Raw genomic sequence first — 21,399 nt, forward strand, 5'->3', positions numbered from 1 at the left:
GTAGCGATAGTAAAACTGATGAAGCAAACTGATGTGAATATATACACTTTTTTTGCTGTACAGTTTGAGTAGGGATCCCAATCCTGCCTGGCACTGTAATGTGGGCACCTTCTTATTGGAGTCCATCCTTGTGTCACTCGCGGCTGCAGGCCAGCCGGAGGCTATGGAGAATTACAAGAGAAGTATTTTTCTCATCTTCTGCCTTTCCTGATTCTATGTTCTAGCACTGCTTTTTCTACATGTATAGGTGAATAAAGAAGCTTATTTTGTGCATGTGTATGGGAGTAAAAAAAAAAAAAAAAGCTAGAAGTTGCAGGGGTTCCTAATTTTGATGTTGATATTCACTGCCATTATGGTCTTAGATTTATATTTTCTTAACTTGATTGATGATCAAACCAATCTTGAAGTAATTTTTAAAAGCATATAGCAAAGTAATTTTTGAATAGGGATATGTGATTGTAGAGGAAGCGCACAAACATCAAGTTTTTAGTTTCCTGTCACAATAGAATAAAGCTAATGTTAGGTAAAGCATATGAGATAAGTGCTCTTTTTAACTTCATTTTACAGTTGAGGAAACTGACATCTAGAGGTTTACTAACAATCCCAAGATTACTGAGCTAGTAGGTGGTAGCTATATCTTTATCTTAATTTTTAATGACTTTGTATACCAGTATACAGCTACTCCCTATAAATTTGCTATTGATGGTCATTTATGTTATTGCCAAAATTTTACTGTTATAATATAATAAACATCTTTGAACCTATATCTTCATGAATTTTTCTAATTATTTTCTTGGGATAATTTCTCCAAAATGGAATTGCTCTATTAAAAATAAATGTATTTTCTTTTTCCAAAATGGAATTTTCTTTTTATAATTACAAAGATGGTATACATTAATTTAGAAAATTTTAGCAATATTAATAATTATAAAGAAGAAACGAAAAAGTATCCAATATCTAACCACCTAGAGGCAACTGCCTATTTGTATTTTGGTAAGAATTTTTGCATCTTTCTCTCTATGCATAGCTAATAACTCCATTCATAATATACATGCTGTTTTTAACCTCCCTTTTTTCCCAAGTATATTATAGAGATTATTCCAAGTCAGTGAAAATTTACATATATGTAATATTCCACTATTTGGGTAAAATAATGTATTATACTAGTTTCTTATACGTGGACATTTAGATTATTTCCAAGTTTCACTATTATAAACGTTATGGTGATTATCATCCTTAAAGTTACATCTTTTCTGATTTGTCCAGTTACCTCCTTAGGCTAAATTCTTAGGTAATGAATGTCTGGGTTAAACTTTTGATGCATACCCCACTTACCAAAAACTCTTACATTGGTTCTTCATCTAATATATGTTATAGAAATCCCTGGAAGTTTGGGGTATGCAGTGTACTGATACTCTTCGCAAAGTTTTAGTTCTATTAAAGCCTTCCTTGCTTTATATTTCCCTGGCCATTTCAGTGATCACTGAGAGTTAGGGATTCTTTACCTAAGTTGCCATCTATCTATGCTTAACTTCATTCAACAAAGTGTCAATGATTTCTAGTTTGGGGGAGGAAAATTAAAACTGAAAAGCAGAACATTTTGATATAGCATATAGTAGATCATTACTTTCGGATAGATGTGATTAAGTCTAGTAAAACAAAGTATTGATAAACTACCATGAGTCATCAGCTTTAATGAGTTGCTAAAATAATGTATAACATATCAGTTTGTGTATGGATGGAATATTTTAGAATATAAAAGTTTGATAACTTACACACATTTATCTACTTTGTTTACAAGACTTTGCAGAAGTAAAAACTGAATTATGGGGAGTAGACATACTTTGTAAAATCTGGGTTTAGGTTTGCTTAGAAAATATGTTAATTTTTACAGTTCCATTATCCATTGGGGGATTATTCAGGCTTTTAGCTACCAACTCTTGTTTTTCTACTCAGTGCTTGTTTCAAGTAAGGGGCAAGCTGGATCCAATTGACAGTATTAGATTTTTAAAATTCATATAAAGTTTCCATTTAAATTATTGACTAGCTAATTTAAATATGTAACAAGTATTGGTCTTCATTAAGAACATTTCATTCTATTGGAATGTGACTGGCTGTTTACTTATTTTCACTGTTGTGTTGTTTTTAGGGTGTCAAGTTAATGATCTGCTTATTCACTATAATCCTTTTAACTGATGATACATACTTGTTGGTGGAATGATAGGCTGTCTAATTAATAATATTTTATTTATATAATAATTACTGCCTCTCTCCCCATTAGCAGTTATTTACTAATAAAATAGAGGAATGATGAGGTTTCACTTTTTTCCTACTTTTTATTTTCAGCAAAAAAAGGTCTTTGTTTACTTTTTGTTAAGGTTATTTCTTAATAATTTTAACAACTCAGTAGTTAAGAATAAGTATTCAGTGTGGCTCATGATGCTGACAGAATCTGCCAGAGAAACAATTAACCAGGTAAAGGAACCCTCAACATGGAGGGTTTTCTAGAGCAAAATTTCATGAGAACACACTGTATATACTTTATTACCTAAAACATAACATGTATTAAGAAGAGATTTTAGTTCTTTGTTCTTTCTAGCCCAGTTCAGATTTGGTATGTTTGTGGTAAAGCAAGCTTTTCTGGTTTTATTTCTGTTCTAGTCAGAGAAACAAGGTATCTGGTGAAGCAATTATGTCTTGTTTTAAAACACACACATGCACACACACAAAATCCAACAAAAGCTTTCACATGTTTTAGTTCAATTTTGTCTACTTTGACCTCAAATCTGTCTTTGTATCAAGTTCCCAAGAACAAACATAAGATTATAATGATGTGAATTCTGTGATGAGGAATTCAAACATATTTACATATATTGTTTCTTCACCGGACAACTGGAAATACACACTGAAAATATGTTGTCTCAATGGAAAAATATTTTTTCACCTCATAATATGAATTTTAAGTAATTTTAATAAGTGAAGAAAGATGGTAAGCATCCTTATACAAAAAGTTGGAGGAAGCCTTGATTAAAGGGCATGTGGTTGGATGGCTACCCACTCCATCCTTGGACATCTTTGTTTTTTTGTTTTGTTTTGTTTTTTTAAGCACTTGAAAATCATCTTGCTTCTCTTCCCTGCCTTAAGTATCTGCTTTTAAATATTAACAAGAAAATAAACATTTGAATCACCCATAACCCAAATAGCTTTCTTTACTCCCAGCGAAAACTTAGTTACTGACAAAATAAATATTTGAACTGCTGAAAACCTTTGTCCATTGTAATTCGATTCTTCATCTGCTGTGACTAAATAACTAATCAAAAAATATTTGTTGAGTTCTTACCATGTGCAAAGCATATAATCTATATAACTGATACTTAAATATCACCCAGGATGGAATTTAATTATTTGGGATAACAATGACTTAGATTAAGATTGGGATTTAGATTTAGATTCAGATTTAATTGGCTCAAAATATGGTGTAGAAAATTTAGCTGTGAGCTTTTCATCTGGAAAATATCTTCATTTTCCTTTATCAAAACATGAGCTGTATTTCATGTACTAAAAGAGGGAAGTTAAAAAATGTCATTGGTTATTCTGAACAAAGGAAATTGGTCATGAAGGTTTTAAACCCACGTTTTATTGATAGGTAGGCAGATAACATGGGGATTAAGAGCTCTGGTGTCAAATTACTGGATTCAGATTCTGGCTCTGCCACTTGATAGTGAGGATTAAAAAATATAATCCTTCCACAGTACTCCATTCAGCATCTGACATATAGTTTCTGCTTAGTTGATGTTGTAGACATTTGTTACCTATAAAAGAGTAGTTTAATGACTATTTTTAGCATTCCAAAAAAAATGCAAGTTCCATTATTTGCATTCTCATGTGTTAAGAGAGAAAAAGTCTTAACTGTCTGTCTGTTGTTTTATTCTTTATGCCCATCAGTCCTTCAGTTGGTAAGTGGGGTGGGCTGTAGCATTCATCTTTCTTTCTCTAATATCTGGTTATATCATTTTAGGGTATTTGAATTTCACATAATTTTCAATCCTGACATTTCAGAAGATAGAGATAGAAAGAAAATAGCAGTTATAGATATCTCTATGTACCTACCAGGCATGGGGCTTGGCACTGTTGTACAAATAATTTAATCCTGACAACCACAGTACAAGGTGGATTTTATTCCTCTTCTTACAAGTGAGAAAATCAAAGGGGGCCAGGAGGAGAGGGGTCAGTTAAACGTCTTGCTCAACATTACACAAATGGTAAAAAGGAGTTAGGATTCAAACCCAAGCCCCACTAAACCAGATTGTCTTCATTGCTGGACACTCTGAAATGTAGCTTTTCTTTTAAAAAATGGTCATAACTTAGGACTCTTGAGAAAATCTTTGGTAGTTATTATATTGTATTTCTTTCCCCATATAAGTATTTCCTCTCATGCCATGAACACTCTGGTACTGCATACATTTTAAGTGGCAAAATTTAATACATTTGTAGGACAGTATGTAAAGTTAATTTGCAATGCCTTTATGCCTAGAAAACACACACACACACACACACACACAAACCTTTAAACTCTGGACTTCACTGCCACTATCTCCCAAATGAATTGCACCAGATAATCAAATCACTTCTAAGCATAAAATTCTATGACTGATTTCTTATGAAGTTAAAAAATAAAATGGATTTAATAATATTTTAAACTGAGTTTTAAAGTTGAATTTTAGACACTTGAGATTTTCTTTAAAACAATTTAAAGTTACTTAAAAGTATTTGTACTTATTCCCACCAGGTACCAGATAAATAAATTATTGATTATATTTAAGAGTCCTTTGTTTTCTCCAGTTTTAGTTGGTTAAAATTTAATATTTGTGAAACATATATATTCATTTTCTAAAGTCACAGGTACCGCAGAGATTTCTTACATAAATTGAAGCTAGAGATCTTAAGGATTAAACACATATAATCTTTATGATCCTATACACATATATTTATAAGTTTATTTGCATTACTGCAAATAATGCTGGAGGGCTAAAACTAAGATTATGGACTTGATTAATAGAAGAGTTACATGTTTTTAGGTTAAATAGTTTTACTTGTACCAATTATACTGTGTTTTTTAGATAGAACAAAATACTGATTTTTATTGAATATGATTTATGTTTCAACATGGCAAAACACACACACACACACACACAAAAAAAAACACAACACACTATGGCAACACTTAACTAACAGAGAAAATGGTTTTCAATGTTAGGGCCATCATGTGAGAGAATAGTGCTGCCCAGGCTAATGCATTTGCCCAACTTCTGACAAGGACCATTGAGTGTCACTTTGACAAGAAGTTCCAGACCATGGACTACACACCACTCCACAAATAACTTCCTGAATCTGTTCTCTTTGTCATAGGAGGAATGGGTCAAAGTATACACAAATCAATGCAGATTTACAACTGGAAAGTTTTATCCAGATGAGTAGATTCATTTGTACATGTCTTAATATATCAGAAAATATCATTTGCTTTAGGAGCATCTAATTGGAAAAAAAAAATCACTTAAGACCAAATTTAGAGGAAAAAAAATAAATGATGGGTTAAAACTTTACAATAGAAATGTCAGCAGGTTTTGAAAGATGAATTCTACTAGTCAAGCAAAGGCTAATTGTGGTAGGCACAATCAATAAAACATTTTAAAAAGTAGCTTGTGAGAAATTTAGAACTAGCTCCCTGGGTTTTTTATCTTCCTTTTTATCTGAAGAGAGAGCAGTAATCTCAATGGTTGTGAGGTGTTCTAAGTATTTCTAGGTGTTCTGATCTGCAGATAGTCACTTTCCCTGTGGTATCTGTGATGGCATATATCTTTCCAAAAAACTGTTATTTTCTGTATTATATCAGAACATATATTTTTAAGAATTTATAATATTAAAATTTCTCCAAAATTAAATAGTTTAATCTTAGTTTTAGCTTAACTGCTTAGTTTTAATACAAGGGCTCAATAATTTTTGAATGAATGAATGAATGAATGGAATCAGTAATATTAGACTTTTAAAATGATACAAATTCGGCAACTGGCTAGTTTAAAACCAGTGTCTATATTTATTTTGCTTCTTAAAATTTATGAAAAATGACAGCAAGGAACAGGGAATTGTTCTATTTCTGAGATGAAAATTAACTACAAATAGTTAATATAATGCCAGTACGTGGTACAGCTCCTGAGTTTTCTCTTGTACATTTTATACTCCCCAGACATTTTCTGTGAAGAATAACATGTATTAAAGATGACTGCATTACAAGGGTTCCTACAGCATGGTATAACATTGCTCATGAACTTCCTATTTTATTTGTTCTAAACAATTTTATTTGTTTGTTTTGTTTGTTCTAAACTGCCATTTCTAATTATTACCTAGCAATGCTATTTACCCAAGAGATAACTTACATTAGTGGTTGTATAAGTTTAATTTTTTTCAAGTTAAAATATGTAATATAAAAAATAATACTTGACAGGTTTTATGACAAATTTTAAAATACTACCTCAATTAATACAACAGCTCTGTATTTTAAGTACATAAGTACTACTGTCGCTGTTTTATAGATTAGGAAACTGAGGCTCAGCTGTTAAGTGTCCTGGCCAAGGTCATAAGGCCAGAAGTGGCTGAACTGGACCCACAGCTCAGATCATTCTGACTTGGCTGCCCCATGCTGCTTCCAAGAAAAACAAAGTTTACCATTCCCAAATACAATATGAAGTGTTTTAGGAAGTAGCTTAATATTTTAGTATAATTATTTTTAAAGTTTTGTTAACATTTTAAACTGATTTCAAATAAATGATGATTATAGGAAACCTGAAGTAGTTTGTAAGTGGCCATAGTCAGTATTGATAAACCAAAGTAGCTGCTACATGGAGTATAAAAACTCGTGGATTTAATTTTAATGACCATTACAAGTTTAAAAGTCTATTTGCACTTAATGTAAATTAAAGGAACTTAAGAAATATTGTGCATATTATAATCAAGGAAAATGTAAACTATATTGACTCTCAAATCACATAATAACAAACAAATGCCATCTACATTATTGAAATTGATCCTTAGAATTCTGAAACCCAAAATGTAAAGGGGCGCTTTATTTCTTTGGCCCACCAGAAGAGAGAATAAAAGTACTTGTTAGGGTAGAGTGGTGTGGAGGGCAGGAATTCTTAACTAGGAGCCCCTGAAATTATATGCAAAATTTTGTATATATCTGAGGGTCATGTTTGACAAGGGAACATGAATTCTGTTAGATGTGGTTTTTAAGAAATATTTGTAAACTACTTATAGAAAATTTGAGCAGATTTTTTTTTTTTTAGTAGCAACAGTTTGAAAAGTTGCAATTTGAGGAATGATGCTGCTCTAGACTGTAACAGCCACTTATTTTATCTGGGCCTGTTAGGAATATGAATAAAAAGATTATTCTCAATTATACTTCACATGTATTGGTTACTTGTACTATGTGCCCGATATCGTGCTAAGTACTACATAGTGCATTATCTCACTTAACTATTAATTGCAACAATCCCCGGAGGTGAAGAAACCATGGCACAGAAAAGGGTCACATATTTAGTAAATGGCAGAGCCAAGACTCAAACCCAGTCTGTCTAACACCAAAATTGCTGTTCTAAATCACTATTCTATACTACTGAGAACATTGAAAATTTTCAAGCAGTACATTTTTTATTACATTTTCCTTTCCTGAAATGTAAGCAGAATTCTACAGTAATGCCTGATTAGAAAATAGCAGTGTGGTTTTCAGCTGGACAGAAGGTTGTGTCATTTTGAAATATCCTTCAACCAGCAATAATACTGATTTTTAAAACAGAGAAAGTATACTGTGTTTATATCATTCTTATTATTAAGAATTTGTTTTTTAGCCTATTAGGGCAAAATTGTTTTATTTCTGAGCGAAATATAACTTATCACTGGTACCATGTACCAGACTCTGTTATGTAATATAAGGCCTTTGTTAATGTTGATTATTTTAAGAGAACACTGACCTCTTTTGGTTTAAGTGATAAAATATTCGTAATTTTGAGTTACTTGATTTAGAGGAAGAAGTGGATAATTATAGTACTATAAACAAGATACTTTTTTCAAATGATGTAGTTACTCTTTGTTTTTTTTGATGGATTTTCTTTTTAATAGTAATCTTAGTCGTTTTGCCCACTTGCATTGTATATATTTTGTTATGCAACAGGGGTTGTTTCTTCAAAGCTGGATAAAAAGGAAACAAGACTCAGTTTGGTGACAAACACTTGTGAATGACTTCCTTTCCATGAATGTCTTTGTTCTAAGTTTTCTATTTTCCTTAAACAAAGAAAGATATTTATTAATAGCCATCTCAGATTACCATAATTTGGAGAAATGTTTATAGCGATGCACTGAATTGTCTGTTCAAGAGATACTGTATTTTTAAAAATCCTATCTGTGCCATGAAGAATGTTAAATAGAAACATCTCTATATGATACAAGGAAATAGTTTAAAATGCGAAATGTTAAGATATAATCATGAAAACACATGATTAAGCTAGATTTGACAAGTCAGTATGAATCCTCTTGCCATAGTGTAGTTTAAAGCTTTTTAAAGAAATTATGTCAGTAGGAAACTGCTTGAGGAGTGATTGTATTAGTGAGCAACCTCTCCAACCCCCTTCATTTCTCCTTTTCCCATTCCCTATCTTGGTCTAAAAAAAAAAAAAAAAAAAAAGGCAGGAAAATTACCCTTATATAAAGAAACTCTCTTTTAAAAAGTTCTGTCTTACAATTAAAGACAGCCTATTTCACGAAAGTCAAGGAAGTACTCTTGTAAGTACAAAGCCGGGTCCATCACTAGCAGTCCTAGAAGCCAGCCCAACATTTTTATTTGCTGATGGCATAGATTTCTCGAGATTTATATAACACTGGAAACTAAGTGTTCCAAGTCTTAAACCCTCTATGACAAAACTTTTTAATCAACATTTATTTAATTTTTGGCAATCTGCTGGAGATGAAGTGTGGTGGCTGTTTAAAGAATGTGTGTGAATGTCTGTGTTTGGGAACAAAGTAGGAAAAAGTCAATTCAAATTACAAAGTGATTAAAATAGAATTTAGTAATGCAGGTTGGAATTTGGCAGGGAAGCATGAGGAATTACTATTCTCCCTGTGCTTTGAAAGGGCTCTCTTTAACAAAGTGCAGATGCTCACCTTCAGCAGATGGTCAGCAGCCTCACAGCATGAGAAATCCAGGGAAGAATATTATCCCAAGTATTTACACAGGGTCTTAAATAAAAAACTAAGGTAAGACGTTCAGTGCATTACATAAATAGTAAACTATGTATATTATTTTATTTGTAACCCCATATGTGAAGATGTGACACTGTTAAAGTAACAATCACTTAAAAAGCAACAACCAACAAACTGGTATTCAATTTCTTATTTTAAATTAATAATTAAAAACCAAATGGAAGCAGTGTCTAAAATAACTGAGATATTCAGAACAAAAAACATTAATTCAGGACCCACTTATTAGATATTTGATAATTCAATATGGGCTAACTTAAATGTACTTTAGATTCAGAATAAGGGTAAAAGTTAGCAAAGTATTAAATAAAATTTCAGGGAGTCCCTAAATTATTTTTGTTTAAGAACTTAAGAACTAATTCCTACATGCAAAAAATGATTATTAATTCTTTTTTAAGTTCATTCATACATGACCTTATTTGAAGCAATGTATTTGCACTCACTAGCAAAATTCACGTCAATAAAGTATTCTCTAAGTATTTTTTTTCCCAGATTTTTCACTGGTTTGAACTAGTCGTTCCAGTGATTACTCTGAATATCTATTAAAACCTAAGCCTTTAATGAAGTGGTTCTGAAAATAAGGCATTTTTTCTACAATCTGCTTATGAATAGAAAACAAATCTTTGGTTTTTAGTTGCAGTGGCAGGAAGGATTTTGCAAAAAGAAATACCGAAGAGCCAAAGCAATTAAAAAGCTCTTAAGCAATGGGAAACTCCAACCCCCGTCAAGGTCAGCAGAGTACCGAAGGCACCTCAGGTTCAGATGATACAATCAGCTTTGCTTAGAGTTCTAATGATCTATGTACATGGGTTTTACCATCTTAAGAATGTGAAGCTGAGAAAGTAATGTCCAACAATGATTATTGCTAATAAGAGAGGAGCATCATAAGAGTTGACAAATGGGAGAGACTTGGAGATCATCTGTTGTACTTGCCATATTTTAGCAATAAGGACTTGAGGCCCAGTCAAGCAACAGAGGTGACATCGGAGTTTGTTTTCAGATTCCTAGTCCATTTCTCTTAGGACAGAACAAATTCCAGATTTTAACTCTCATTGGCTAGCAAATCACGTTTCAGAGACGTGAACGGGGGAGGAAGAAGGAACCCCCTCAAATCCCCAAAGGCAAGCTAGAAATGTATATAATACTTTACTGTCTTAACTTATTTTATACCATGTGTTGGACAACTTCACTGTATACTCAATGATTTATACAATTCCTTTCAATTCTATTTAAAAAACAGCAGACCAAAATTAAATAAGAAAGTTACATAAGATTCCATTTGAGCATACATAAGGCCATGATATTTAAAGTGGACCACCACTTCTTGGGAAAAAGAAGACATCCAATGTCCAGTTCACAGAGGAAGCATCTGACTAGTAATCCAGTAGGCTCTCCATTCTTCAATGGGGAAGATGATGCTTATATTTTTAAAAATTTCTACAAAGCTCACATACAAGAAGACAGTACATCCTAGATTTGTTGCAGATTTAAGCATTTAAGGCTGTCATTTTCAAGTATAAAAGTTTAGTGTTCCAGTACCCAATATGTGCAGTAGACATAGCTAGAGGCTTATGTCGTGGAAATTAACAAGCCCACCAAAGACAAAGAAATCATAATTTAGGTAATAGCAAGTTTAAATGTGGGGAAGTCTGGAAAAATTTATGGATTAGATAATGTGTCTCTATAAAACAGCATTAATTTGTTCAAACTGAAACTTTGTCTCACAACACTGCTCTCTGTTGCATGGTATTCAGAATAAGACAGATCCACAAACCAAACGAGGAAGCTTAATTAGGTAATAGAACTAGTAATTAACGTTCACCTCTAACACCGTTAAATGGCCTTTACTTCCAGAGAAAAATTCGAAATGGCTCCAGTATACCAAATAAGCTTCACAGATGAACATGAAAATATTGTGTCCAATTCAAGCAGAGCCTTTCACCTAGGGACCAACATGCACAGCTGTGCATGAAGCAAATCAAAATTATTTTTGGCTTGATGGAATATTTTGAATTGTTATATAGCTGAAGAAAATGGGTATTTGGAAGTCAGTGTTCAGCTTAACTTACATTCTATGTGTGTGTATAAGTTGTAGTTCTATAAGTTGTTATGGTTCCAATATCTACATCTGAAAGGTGACATCAGTTTTACTATGGACATCGGTTTTACTGTTGTAAGTTCCATGTAACATGCTTGAGTTTTAGGTCTTTTCTCTTTAACATAATTTAAACAAAGTTTTTTGTAATTTGATCAGCGTACACACTTCTCATTTTACTTGGGGTATACAGCCAATGTGGGAGTTAAAAAAAAAAAAATTACCAACTAGTTCAGAGAGCTAAATTGAGTCCAGCGTTATGGCAAAGTCTGACCCAAAATTTTAATTTGTAATTTTAGCATGTATCTCATGCAAGTTAGGGAGCATCAAACTAAATCTACAACTGCCAGAAGCATTGTTACAGTTTAATGCACATTAACTAAAATGTGTACATTTTTAGTGTTCATGGTAAATGCAGTTATGACCTTGTTACACTTTTGGCATTCTTTAAGAAAGCACATTAAGCTTTAATATAGAAATATTTAGGTTACACTTAACTTGTGCTCAAGTAATAAAACATTTACTCTTTTTTGATCTCATACATTCTGTCCTCAGGTATGGCCCATCTCCTGTACGCTTGGAGCAACCTTTGGCTATGTGGCTGGCCTTGTTACTTCACCACTCTGGATATACTGGAATAGAAAGCGACTTACATATAAGAACAATTAGTTGGAGCAAAGGGAGAAGATACTTCTTTGTGCAGATTCCATAAAGACTGTGCAGAAATATTTATGGTCAAAGCCAAGCAGTTCCATTTACAGCACTGTTTTTTTTTAAATGAGTTACATGATGTGATTGTAGCTTTTTAAACTATGAAACCCCTGAGAGATTGTACCTTCTAGTTGAAATAAAGTATTTATAATAGATTGTGGCTTCAGATGCTGTTTGCTGCTTCTTAGACCTTTAAGAAACATTCTTAACTGTATAGAATTCTGAGGGCAGTTTTTTGAGTTTCTTCCCCCGAAGTTTTAAACTGCTTCAGTATCTAGAAGAGGTCTGAGAATAATTGTAGCATTCGTATGCTTTCTGAGAGAAATAAGACAGTTCCCTTGGCCACTAAAGATGTTTCTCACGTAATCAAACAACAATTTATACATCTTGATCCTATTCTTTTTTTTACTGTGTGTTTCTTTGGAGTTAAAATGGCTATGATAGCCTCATCAAAAACAGTCTTCAATCCCTTCTGGGTTAAAGCTGAACATTCCACATAGCAGCATGCTCCTATCTGGGAGGGAGAAAAAAGAAATCACAAATACATAAAATCTTTTTTTCCACAACTGACACAAATACACCATTAAAAGAAAATTATAAAATACAGATATGGAAAAAAAAAAAACATCATTCATATTCATAATACTCAGAAATGACTAACTGTTAAAATACTAGGGTATATCCTTCTGGATATTTTTCTGTGATAAAATTCCTAGATGTGGAATTACTTGATCAAAAAGTTTGCATGATTTGAAGATTTTTGCATACTGCCAAAATGCCTGTCAAAACTGCTTTCACTCACCAGCAACAGTATAATAGAGTGCCCATTTTCCTTGGCAACAGCATTGTAGGTAATTTCTCATTTTTTGCCAGTTTTATAGGTGAAAATTGAACTTAAAGTTTATTTGACTACTAATGAATTTGAACATATTTCCTATCTTCAATGGCAGTTTGCATTTTTTTGGGCAAAGTTTAGATTGGTATTGTATCTCATTTTTCTATTGAGGTATATATCTTTCTGATTAATTCATCTACAACAGGTTCCTGTATACTAAGGATAAAAACCCATTTTTTTCTGCCACACATCAAATTTGTTATATGACTTTTAATTTAATTTGTGGCATCTGATGTGGTATTAAATGTAGATGTATTAATGTGGTATTCAACTTTAAATCATCAATATTTTCATTTATGCCATGTGCCTTTATGACATGTTTAGAAAGTCCTTCTCTCCCAAAGAGTAAAAAATTGAATACACAGAATTTCTAAAGTAATTCATTAGTGAATCCATTTATCTTTCACTTTAGGAAAATTTCCCTCCAAAAATTTTTCTTGCTTTCTTCTGCCTCTTAATAGCACACATTGAAAAAGACCTTATTAGATTCTGTTTCCACAAAAGTCCTATTAAAGTCACAACATTTAAAAAATACAATTCAATAATGTTAGGGCCAAATGGAGAAAAACATAAACAGGTCAAGCTGGCTTTGGGGTGAAGAAGGATATAAATTAAAAAGTATTAAACACTTCACTGTTAAATATTTTTTAGAATGCTAATATTTTCTATCCTCCTCTTATAAAAAGATTAGAAGAAAATTCAACACATTTCTTTTCAACCTAGCCATTAGTTTTTGTTTTTAACCTCAGGTTTAAATTGGCATCCTATGTGTTCCACAACCTAACACCATGGGTCTTAACTGAAGACAGAATCTGATTTGATGCAGTACAAATATTTAATTTTAAGTGATTAAGAAGGCCTTAGCAACTTTTTCTGATGCTTCTTTCTACACATGACTTTTGAAAAAAACATTGTTGGCAGCTGGGCACAGGTATAAGAGTCTGGGTCCCCAGTCAGGCCTTGGATTGAAACTCAGCTCTGCCAGATGTTACCTGCAGGACCTTGGGCAACTTACGTGACCTCTCCAAGCCTGTTTCCTCTTTTGTAAAATGGGGGAACTAGTCAGACCTACCTCACTGAGTCAGTGCAAGGATCAAATGAGATAATGCATGCAAAGCACTCAGTACAGTGCCTGGCATACAGTAAACACACAATGTTAAGCTCTTATTATTATGTTACCTTCTTTTATATTCATTTTTAAATTCTGTAAATGTTCCATTACCTCTTTTGCTAGTTTCTGTCCTTGTTCCACACATACAGGTTTTTCTTTCATGTCATTCAGTCTTGCTAAAGTTTTGGGGTCATCTCGGAGATCAATCTATAAAAGGTCAGAAATCCATAATATTACAAGCCTTTAAAGACAAATCAAAGCATGTAGTGCCATTTAATCTCCATACACACACACACACAGATTAAACAAAGGAACTTAATTTTTTAAATTAACTAATATATTTGCTTTCTTTTGGCATTACTTCTTCTAAAAATACTAAAGAAATTAGTGATTTGCAACTGAAATCAAACCCTTATATTATTTGCTAAATCTCAGGGCCATTTCTCTGAAAACAATACCCTGAAATAGGCCACAGAGATGATTATTCTTAAATGGGTGAATTAGTGTTCTTTAATGGAAACCAGACATACCTGAGTTCCTATTAATAAAAAGGGTACATTTGGTGCATATTCCTTAAGTTCTGGTACCCACTCCTCTTTCACATTTTGAAATGAGGCTGGATTTACCACAGAGAAGCATATAAGGAAGACATCAGTCATGGGATAGGATAAAGGCCTCAGGCGGTCATAGTCTTCCTAAGGAAGAAAGAAAAACCTCATTACTCACAATTTACATTCCTACAGTTTAATAATCATATGTACATTAGAAAGAAGCAAATTCAAGAGCATTCCACACACTGAATGTAGAACGCTCCGCATAAAACAAGATAATTCCTTTTTCGTCTTTGTTACTGTTCCTTTTGAAGTTGTGAATATCAGCGGTGTAAAAAAATGATATCATTAACCACTGTGATGAAACAGTGAGAAAATACCTCACGATTACTAGAGCTGTCCCTGGAAATGTTTTTAACTGAAGAGTTTGCACAAAGAACTAATTATAGCTAGACGCTGTCTAAGTATTATAATTTAAAAGAACTGATTTACTGAATGTTTACTATGTGTCACATGCTAATCTGTATGCTCTTCCATATATTACTTATTTAATTCCTGTAACAACTAAATGATATAAGCACCATTATCCCTATTTTCCATTTGTGTAAACTGAGGCACAGAAGTGAAGTAATGTAAGCAGAGGAGCTGGGATTCAAGCCCTGGCAGTTTCATTCCAGGGCCTATGCTCGTAACCACTATAGAGTTACCCTGAGACCTAAATCCGAGCTTTCCCTGTTTATATAGTTTTCTTAATTATGTGTGTGTGTGAAAATTTAAAGACAGAAACATATACAGCAAAACCAAGAAAATCCCTCTTTCCTCCCCAATTTCCACTCTCTTCCCTAATGTAGATGCTCTCATGTGAATCCTTCCAGTTCTTTTCTATGCATGTAAATACCTTTAACTGTACATATTCATACATCTGTGCATAAATGAAATCATGCAAATACATGTTGCTCTGCAGCTTCCTCCGGACAGTGTGTCTTAGAGCTCTTTCTAGATCAGAACATGTTAGACTATCACATTATTTTAAACTGCTGCTTTGTAATCCACAAGTATAGAATGGCTATACTAGTGATGGCTGTTTTAGTATCTATCACAAAAAAATCCCTGTTTTGTATAGACTATTTTATGAGACGCAAAGTTCTGCTTATTTATATTCTAGAGAGTGAACAGAGCCCGGATTCCATTTTGTGGTGGCTGGACTCTCACCTGGTTTCCAGGAAACTTTGTTTTTGGCCTAGGCCCCCTCCCTTCTTAGATGACCCATTTCACTACAAGAACAGTGTGAATGTGGAAGGAACTAAAGGAATATTTCAAACGTCTTCCACACGGAGTTTCAGCAGTAGTATTTCCTCTTGGGAAACAATTTTTCTTTCATGTCATCTAATGATGTTTCTTAATTTAATTTTCAACTCAAGCATATTAATATCCCAAACTACTGACTTTGGAGGTTAGCCCTTCTGTTTCTCTGTGATGCTCTTGAAGGGCACATTTGTAATCTGGAGCCAGAAGCAAGGAAAGATCTCTCAGGTGTTGGTTGTCACAGGACAAGAGGGCAAGTGTCACCCCCTCCCTTCTTCACCCTTTATTTTTAAAAGTGGAGGCCTCCTCTTTGTTGCTCAGATGTGGCCCTCTCTCTCTGGCTAAGCCAACTTGAAAGGTGAAATCACTGTCCTCCCCCCTACGTGCGATCAGACACCCAGGGGACTGGAGCTCCCTGGCAACGTGGAATATGACTCCCGGGGAGGAATGTAGACCTGGCATCGTGGGATGGAGAACATCTTCTTGACCAAAAGGGGGATGTGAAAGGAAATGAAATAAGCTTCAGTGGCAGAGAGATTCCAAAAGGAGCCGAGAGGTCACTCTGGTGGGCACTCTTACGCACAATATAGACAACCCTTTTTAGGTTCTAATGAATTGGGGTAGCTGGTGGTGGATACCTGAAACTATCAAACTACAACCCAGAACCCATGAATCTCGAAGACAGTTGTATAAAAATGTGGCTTATGAGGGGGGACAGTGGGATTGGGGGGGGCCATAGGGATCACACTCCCGTTCGCTAGTTTGTGGATGGATGAGTGGAAAGGTGGGGGAAGGAAACAAACAAACAAACAGACAGACAAGGGCACCCAGTGTTCTTTTTTACTTTAGTTGCTCCTTTTCACTTTAATTATTATTCTGGTTATTTTTGTGTGTGTGGTAATGAGGGTGTCGGGGATTGATTTAGGTGATGAATGTACAACTACGTAATGGTACTGTGAACAATCAAATGTACGATTTGTTTTGTATGACTGTGTGGTATGTGAATATATCTCAATAAAATGAATAATAATAATAATAATAAAAAGTGGAGGCCTCTAGTTGGTTTTAAATAAAGCAGAGTTCGGGTGTAAAAAAGTCTTAAACAAAGGAATCAAGTAGAGTGGGTACAAAACATGTCACACCACAGTCAGTTACTGTAAGAGGCCTACCATCTAAAGTATGGTATTTAAAAAAAATCAGCTTGTGTTAAATAATATGATTAGATGCATTAAATATATCTTCTGTATTCCATCAGACTGCAAGTCCATAAAGAAAAAAAAATAACAAGAGAAAGCATTAAATCTTAGCATTCTAGCCAGCAACTCTGTGCTTCTGAGCAAACCAGCACTCAGTGTGATCGGGGAATGAGGTGTTCTCATTAAAATCACTTCTCATCCATATTTAGGTTTCCAATTTTCACCACATTAGAAATGGGGAGGCGATCCCATAGGATTGTAAGGAAAAAACGAAATGAGACAACTCAAGCACCCAGCATAGTGGCTGGCTCATAAAGGAGCTCTTCTACCACTTTAATATCAGTTCTTTGTCCCATGGGAAGGTGATTCACCGATTCCTCTGCAAATTCCCACCGGGTCCCATCAGTTCCACCCAGTCCTGGCTTTGCATCTCCCTCCAACCACAGAGAAGAAAGTATTTCGGTGAGAAATAAAATTTTCTACACTGACATCAAAATACACAAATCAAACTGAAGTCTCCTGAGGACATTAATTTTTGGATTCATAAAAGGGAACAATATATTATTACTGTACTAATTAGTCATATTGAAACTCAAGAGCTTCAAGACTATTTAAAATGTAACAAAAAAGATTTATATTTTTTAAGAAAGCCAAATTAGATATTTTAATGAAAATTCTACTTTCCAGCAAGTTTATCTCATCAGGGAAATGGAATTGTGCACTCTTTCTCTGGGGAGTATTACAAGAAATAGAAAGTAATTGAATGCAAAGTTTTTTAGACATGCTTAATAATATCAATCAAAATGTTTTACAAAATCTAAATCTGTTGTGTGCATTCCTTCTATCACCACAGTGAATACTGACGTCCCTCAGTGAGATTTGTGGGCACAAAGGAAGGAAATCAGACCAATCGTTTCCATTTATTTGTTAACTTACAGATTTTGTTGGAATAATTAAAATGTGAAGAACTGGGGTTAAAAAATAAAACAAGAACGTTTAGAACTCTTGGGAAAATGTTACTTCTTAAATCTGAACTATCTAAAATGAACTCCTTTTGGCTATAATCTCCAGCTAAATAATTGGCAGTTATTATAAGAACGAGACCTTTCTGCTCCTATCCAGCTGGAGTAATTAGAAGTCTAATAATAGCAAATTAAAAAAAAAAGTATCTCCTGTGCATACTATACCCTGCATCATATAAAGTGGTTTTTACCCACTGCAGTATCTTGAGTGAACTCAGGGTGACGTTTTGGATTTGGGAATAAGTAAATTAAAGCATGCAGAAACTTTCATCTCAAGCTATGTATTTTAAATTTGACAGCACAAAGAAAGTTCAATATGAAGCCACTGCCTTAACTTTTAAATGACCACTTAAGAATGAAGAGTTTGAGAAGTTAGAACTTCTCAAAGGCAAATCCAGAGTGTCCTCCTAATTATCGAATCAATTGTATTTTAATTCTAATTTAAAAAAGTAGGTACTTAAACATCTCAGCACGGTATCAAACCCATGAAACACAATGATGAGTACAGTCAATGGGACAGCTCAAGGGCTTCGTGAAATCGAAATCGTTACCTTCCTAACATCTGGCCAAATACCAAAGAGGCATCTTTCTGTTTGTTTGTTTGTTTAATGTGTTCTGGTAGTTTATGGTCAGGAGTCCTTGATCTCTGATGATAACCTTTACCCTAAAACTCTCACTCACTTGCCACCCAACAAGACTCAGCGGACAGTGAGAGCCTGAAGAAACCTGCTCCTAGAAGAACCGTGCCCTCAGGTGGACGGGGAAATGCAGCAAACGGCCAGTGGTCCACAGGCCCCTTTCTATATATAAGTCGGCCAACAGGGCCCATCAGCCTCTCCACTTCTGCACTATGATTTTCCCTTCCACGTAGGCCTTGGAGCTCCTCCGACTCCAGTGATTTTTGTTTAAAAAACACGTTTTTAAGATATGTGCTTCCATTTAAAATGTATATCCCCCAAAACACATATTTTAAAAGCGAAGCACTCCGTCTGGAGAGGTGGGCCGCTGCAGTACGTGGCCGGGTGGTATGCTCTCACCCACTGGTCATTTTAAAATTGATCAGCAAGCATTTATTGAGATCCTAGTTCACGGAAGCTGTTCCAAGCACACATACACGCAAGTGGAAAAAATACTAGCCCCCTGGGAAGCTTACGTTTAAGTTGGAAATTCAAGATACATACATATAAAACGATAGCAACAGGCAACAATGAGAGACATAAAAAGGTAGGCTGGAGTAGCTGAGTATTTAAGTGCTTAATCCAGGGAACGTGACTAAGCATCTACGCTGTGCCCAGGACTGTGTGCTAAGTCAGTCTTCAGGGAAATGCAGGAAGGGCCACATTCAAATCATATCTAATTTATAAAACCCTTGACAAAGTTTACAAAGTTCTCTCATAAGATAGTTATCGTTGAAAACTGGGTGCTGTGCACCTTGCCGAGTGCTTTGAAGACCCTGAAGCCACGGGCCTGGAGAGAAGAAACTGTGGAGCTGGCACAGGAACGTGCCTGAGGTTAGCACAGGGAGGAAGAGGAGCTAATGAGGAGAAATGCAAGACTTTACAAGACGCAGTCTCTGCTCTCAGGAAGTTCACAATAAGGGGGACCAGATGTATGTGAACACTTTAAGACAAACTAGGGTGTGGCAAATACCAAAAGCAGTACTCTGAGGACGCTAAGAAAAGACTTCCTGGAAGAGGCAGCATTTGAGTTGGGCCTTATATTACCCACTTGCAACGTGGCCTTAGTCAAGTCACTTATTTCTCAGAGCCTCAGTTTCTCTGTGTGTAAAATGGGAAAATGTCAATGACAAATGCTATGAAGATTATAAAGTGCTAATAAGAATGTATTACACCCCCAAATAATCCAGTATGTTACTCCTATTTAGGAAATAGTCATTTATCAAAATCTATAAGAGTTTTCCTCTACAACAACCTAGAGTGAGAAAAAGTGGGATTCCACTTGAATAATTCTTTACTAGGTAAGCCCCAGCCTTCCAAAGTCTAAAAACAGCTTCCCACTACTTTAAAAGACATATAAAATATAAGACACCTAAGTAAAAATGCCCTGACAACTGCTGGTTTTGTGGTATATGGAGTAGCTCCTCTCCGTGGCTTTCAAGGCGCTTAGTAGCAATCTCCATGTGAAACATCTGTTTCTAGTAAGAATCCAAAAATAGGTATCAGGCTGGGCACTTGAAGCACTCCAACCCCCAAAGGGTAGCTCTGCTGAAGTCAGGAGGACACATGAGCCAAAGCTGGCTTCTAAAGATGAAATGGTTATTGTCATGCATCTAAATTATAAACACTTCTACAATAACTCTTGGTAATACAGTTTATGAAACCTCATTCCCTTTGTCTAGTTCTTCTGTCCCTTTTGAGTTCATTTTATATTCAACTTTGTGAAATAAAAATATCACTTTTCAACCCCTTAACAATAACTTTTTAAAGGAAGCTTAGGCTGGGTCTCTTTTAGGAACATTTTGGTAGGTTTGGTTCAAAACTCATCAGTGATGAGTTTACACCTCCTACTACTGTTGGACTAAAGAAAGTTTGGGGAGGGGAGTGGAGAAAGAATGAAAAAAAGGAGTACTATAAATTCCAAAGAGGTAACTGGTTTTCAAAGACTTTTCAAATACTTGGTGTTTTCTTTTTTTTCGTCTTCAGTTGTGAAAGGGTATCTGTAAAGTCACTGACCTGGTTAGCATCTTAATAAAACAGTTCTTGAAACTGAAGAATTGAATTGCACCGAAGCTTCTGACTTTCAGCAACTGTCATCTTCACATATTTTGATTTACAGTAAGTCAGTCTCCCAATTAATTGACCCATTATTTAGGAGCTAGTGTACAAGATCTCTGGCAGTTTCTCCATAGCTCCCTTCCTTTTGAACACCTGACAGATCTCAACTCTGGCACAGGTTAGCTGGAGAAAGAGGAGAGAAAATTTAAACCCGGTGGAGCAGGACAATGAGCTAGAGGGTGGCCCCTAACTGGCCATCACCCAACTGTGTCGTCATGCAGCAGCCGCCTCCTCAGCTCTGAAAGAAGGGAACCAACCAAATGATCACCATGTCACAGGGTTAAAAATGTTCAAACTACATTTTTTATCCTTGTGAGTAGCCCTAGTAACAGATTTAATGTGGGAGGAGGTTTAAACTACTGGATAAAAATCAAGTTTTGGGATTCTGTTTTATCTAAGTTGACCCCAG

The 21,399-nt window shown here is 34.7% G+C and overlaps 2 protein-coding genes across 4 annotated transcripts in view; one reads left to right on the forward strand and one right to left on the reverse strand.

Annotated features, from left to right (window-relative positions):
- PIGF (phosphatidylinositol glycan anchor biosynthesis class F) overlaps window positions 1-12,281 on the forward strand; it is a 36,681-nt gene extending 24,400 nt beyond the window's left edge. Inside the window, exon 6 of one of the 2 annotated variants that reach the window (XM_037807802.1) lies at window positions 11,960-12,281. In XM_037807802.1, the coding sequence (XP_037663730.1) occupies window positions 11,960-12,073 (114 nt within the window). In that variant the 3' untranslated portion in view covers window positions 12,074-12,281. Of the gene's footprint in view, window positions 1-63; window positions 775-11,959 lie in introns of those variants that run through there. The other variant, XM_037807803.1, reaches the window with a different exon arrangement.
- Window positions 11,847-21,399, reverse strand: part of RHOQ (ras homolog family member Q) — a 33,523-nt gene continuing 23,970 nt past the window's right edge. The window contains exons 3-5 of one of the 2 annotated variants that reach the window (XM_037807805.1): window positions 14,652-14,816; window positions 14,233-14,328; window positions 11,847-12,629 (exon numbers count right to left, since the gene is read on the reverse strand). In XM_037807805.1, the coding sequence (XP_037663733.1) occupies window positions 12,474-12,629; window positions 14,233-14,328; window positions 14,652-14,816 (417 nt within the window). In that variant the 3' untranslated portion in view covers window positions 11,847-12,473. Of the gene's footprint in view, window positions 12,630-14,232; window positions 14,329-14,651; window positions 14,817-20,847; window positions 21,114-21,399 lie in introns of those variants that run through there. The other variant, XM_037807806.1, reaches the window with a different exon arrangement.

Source organism: Choloepus didactylus, chromosome 17 (assembly GCF_015220235.1).
Source record: "Choloepus didactylus isolate mChoDid1 chromosome 17, mChoDid1.pri, whole genome shotgun sequence".
In the NCBI taxonomy this organism is placed as follows: domain Eukaryota; kingdom Metazoa; phylum Chordata; class Mammalia; order Pilosa; family Megalonychidae; genus Choloepus; species Choloepus didactylus.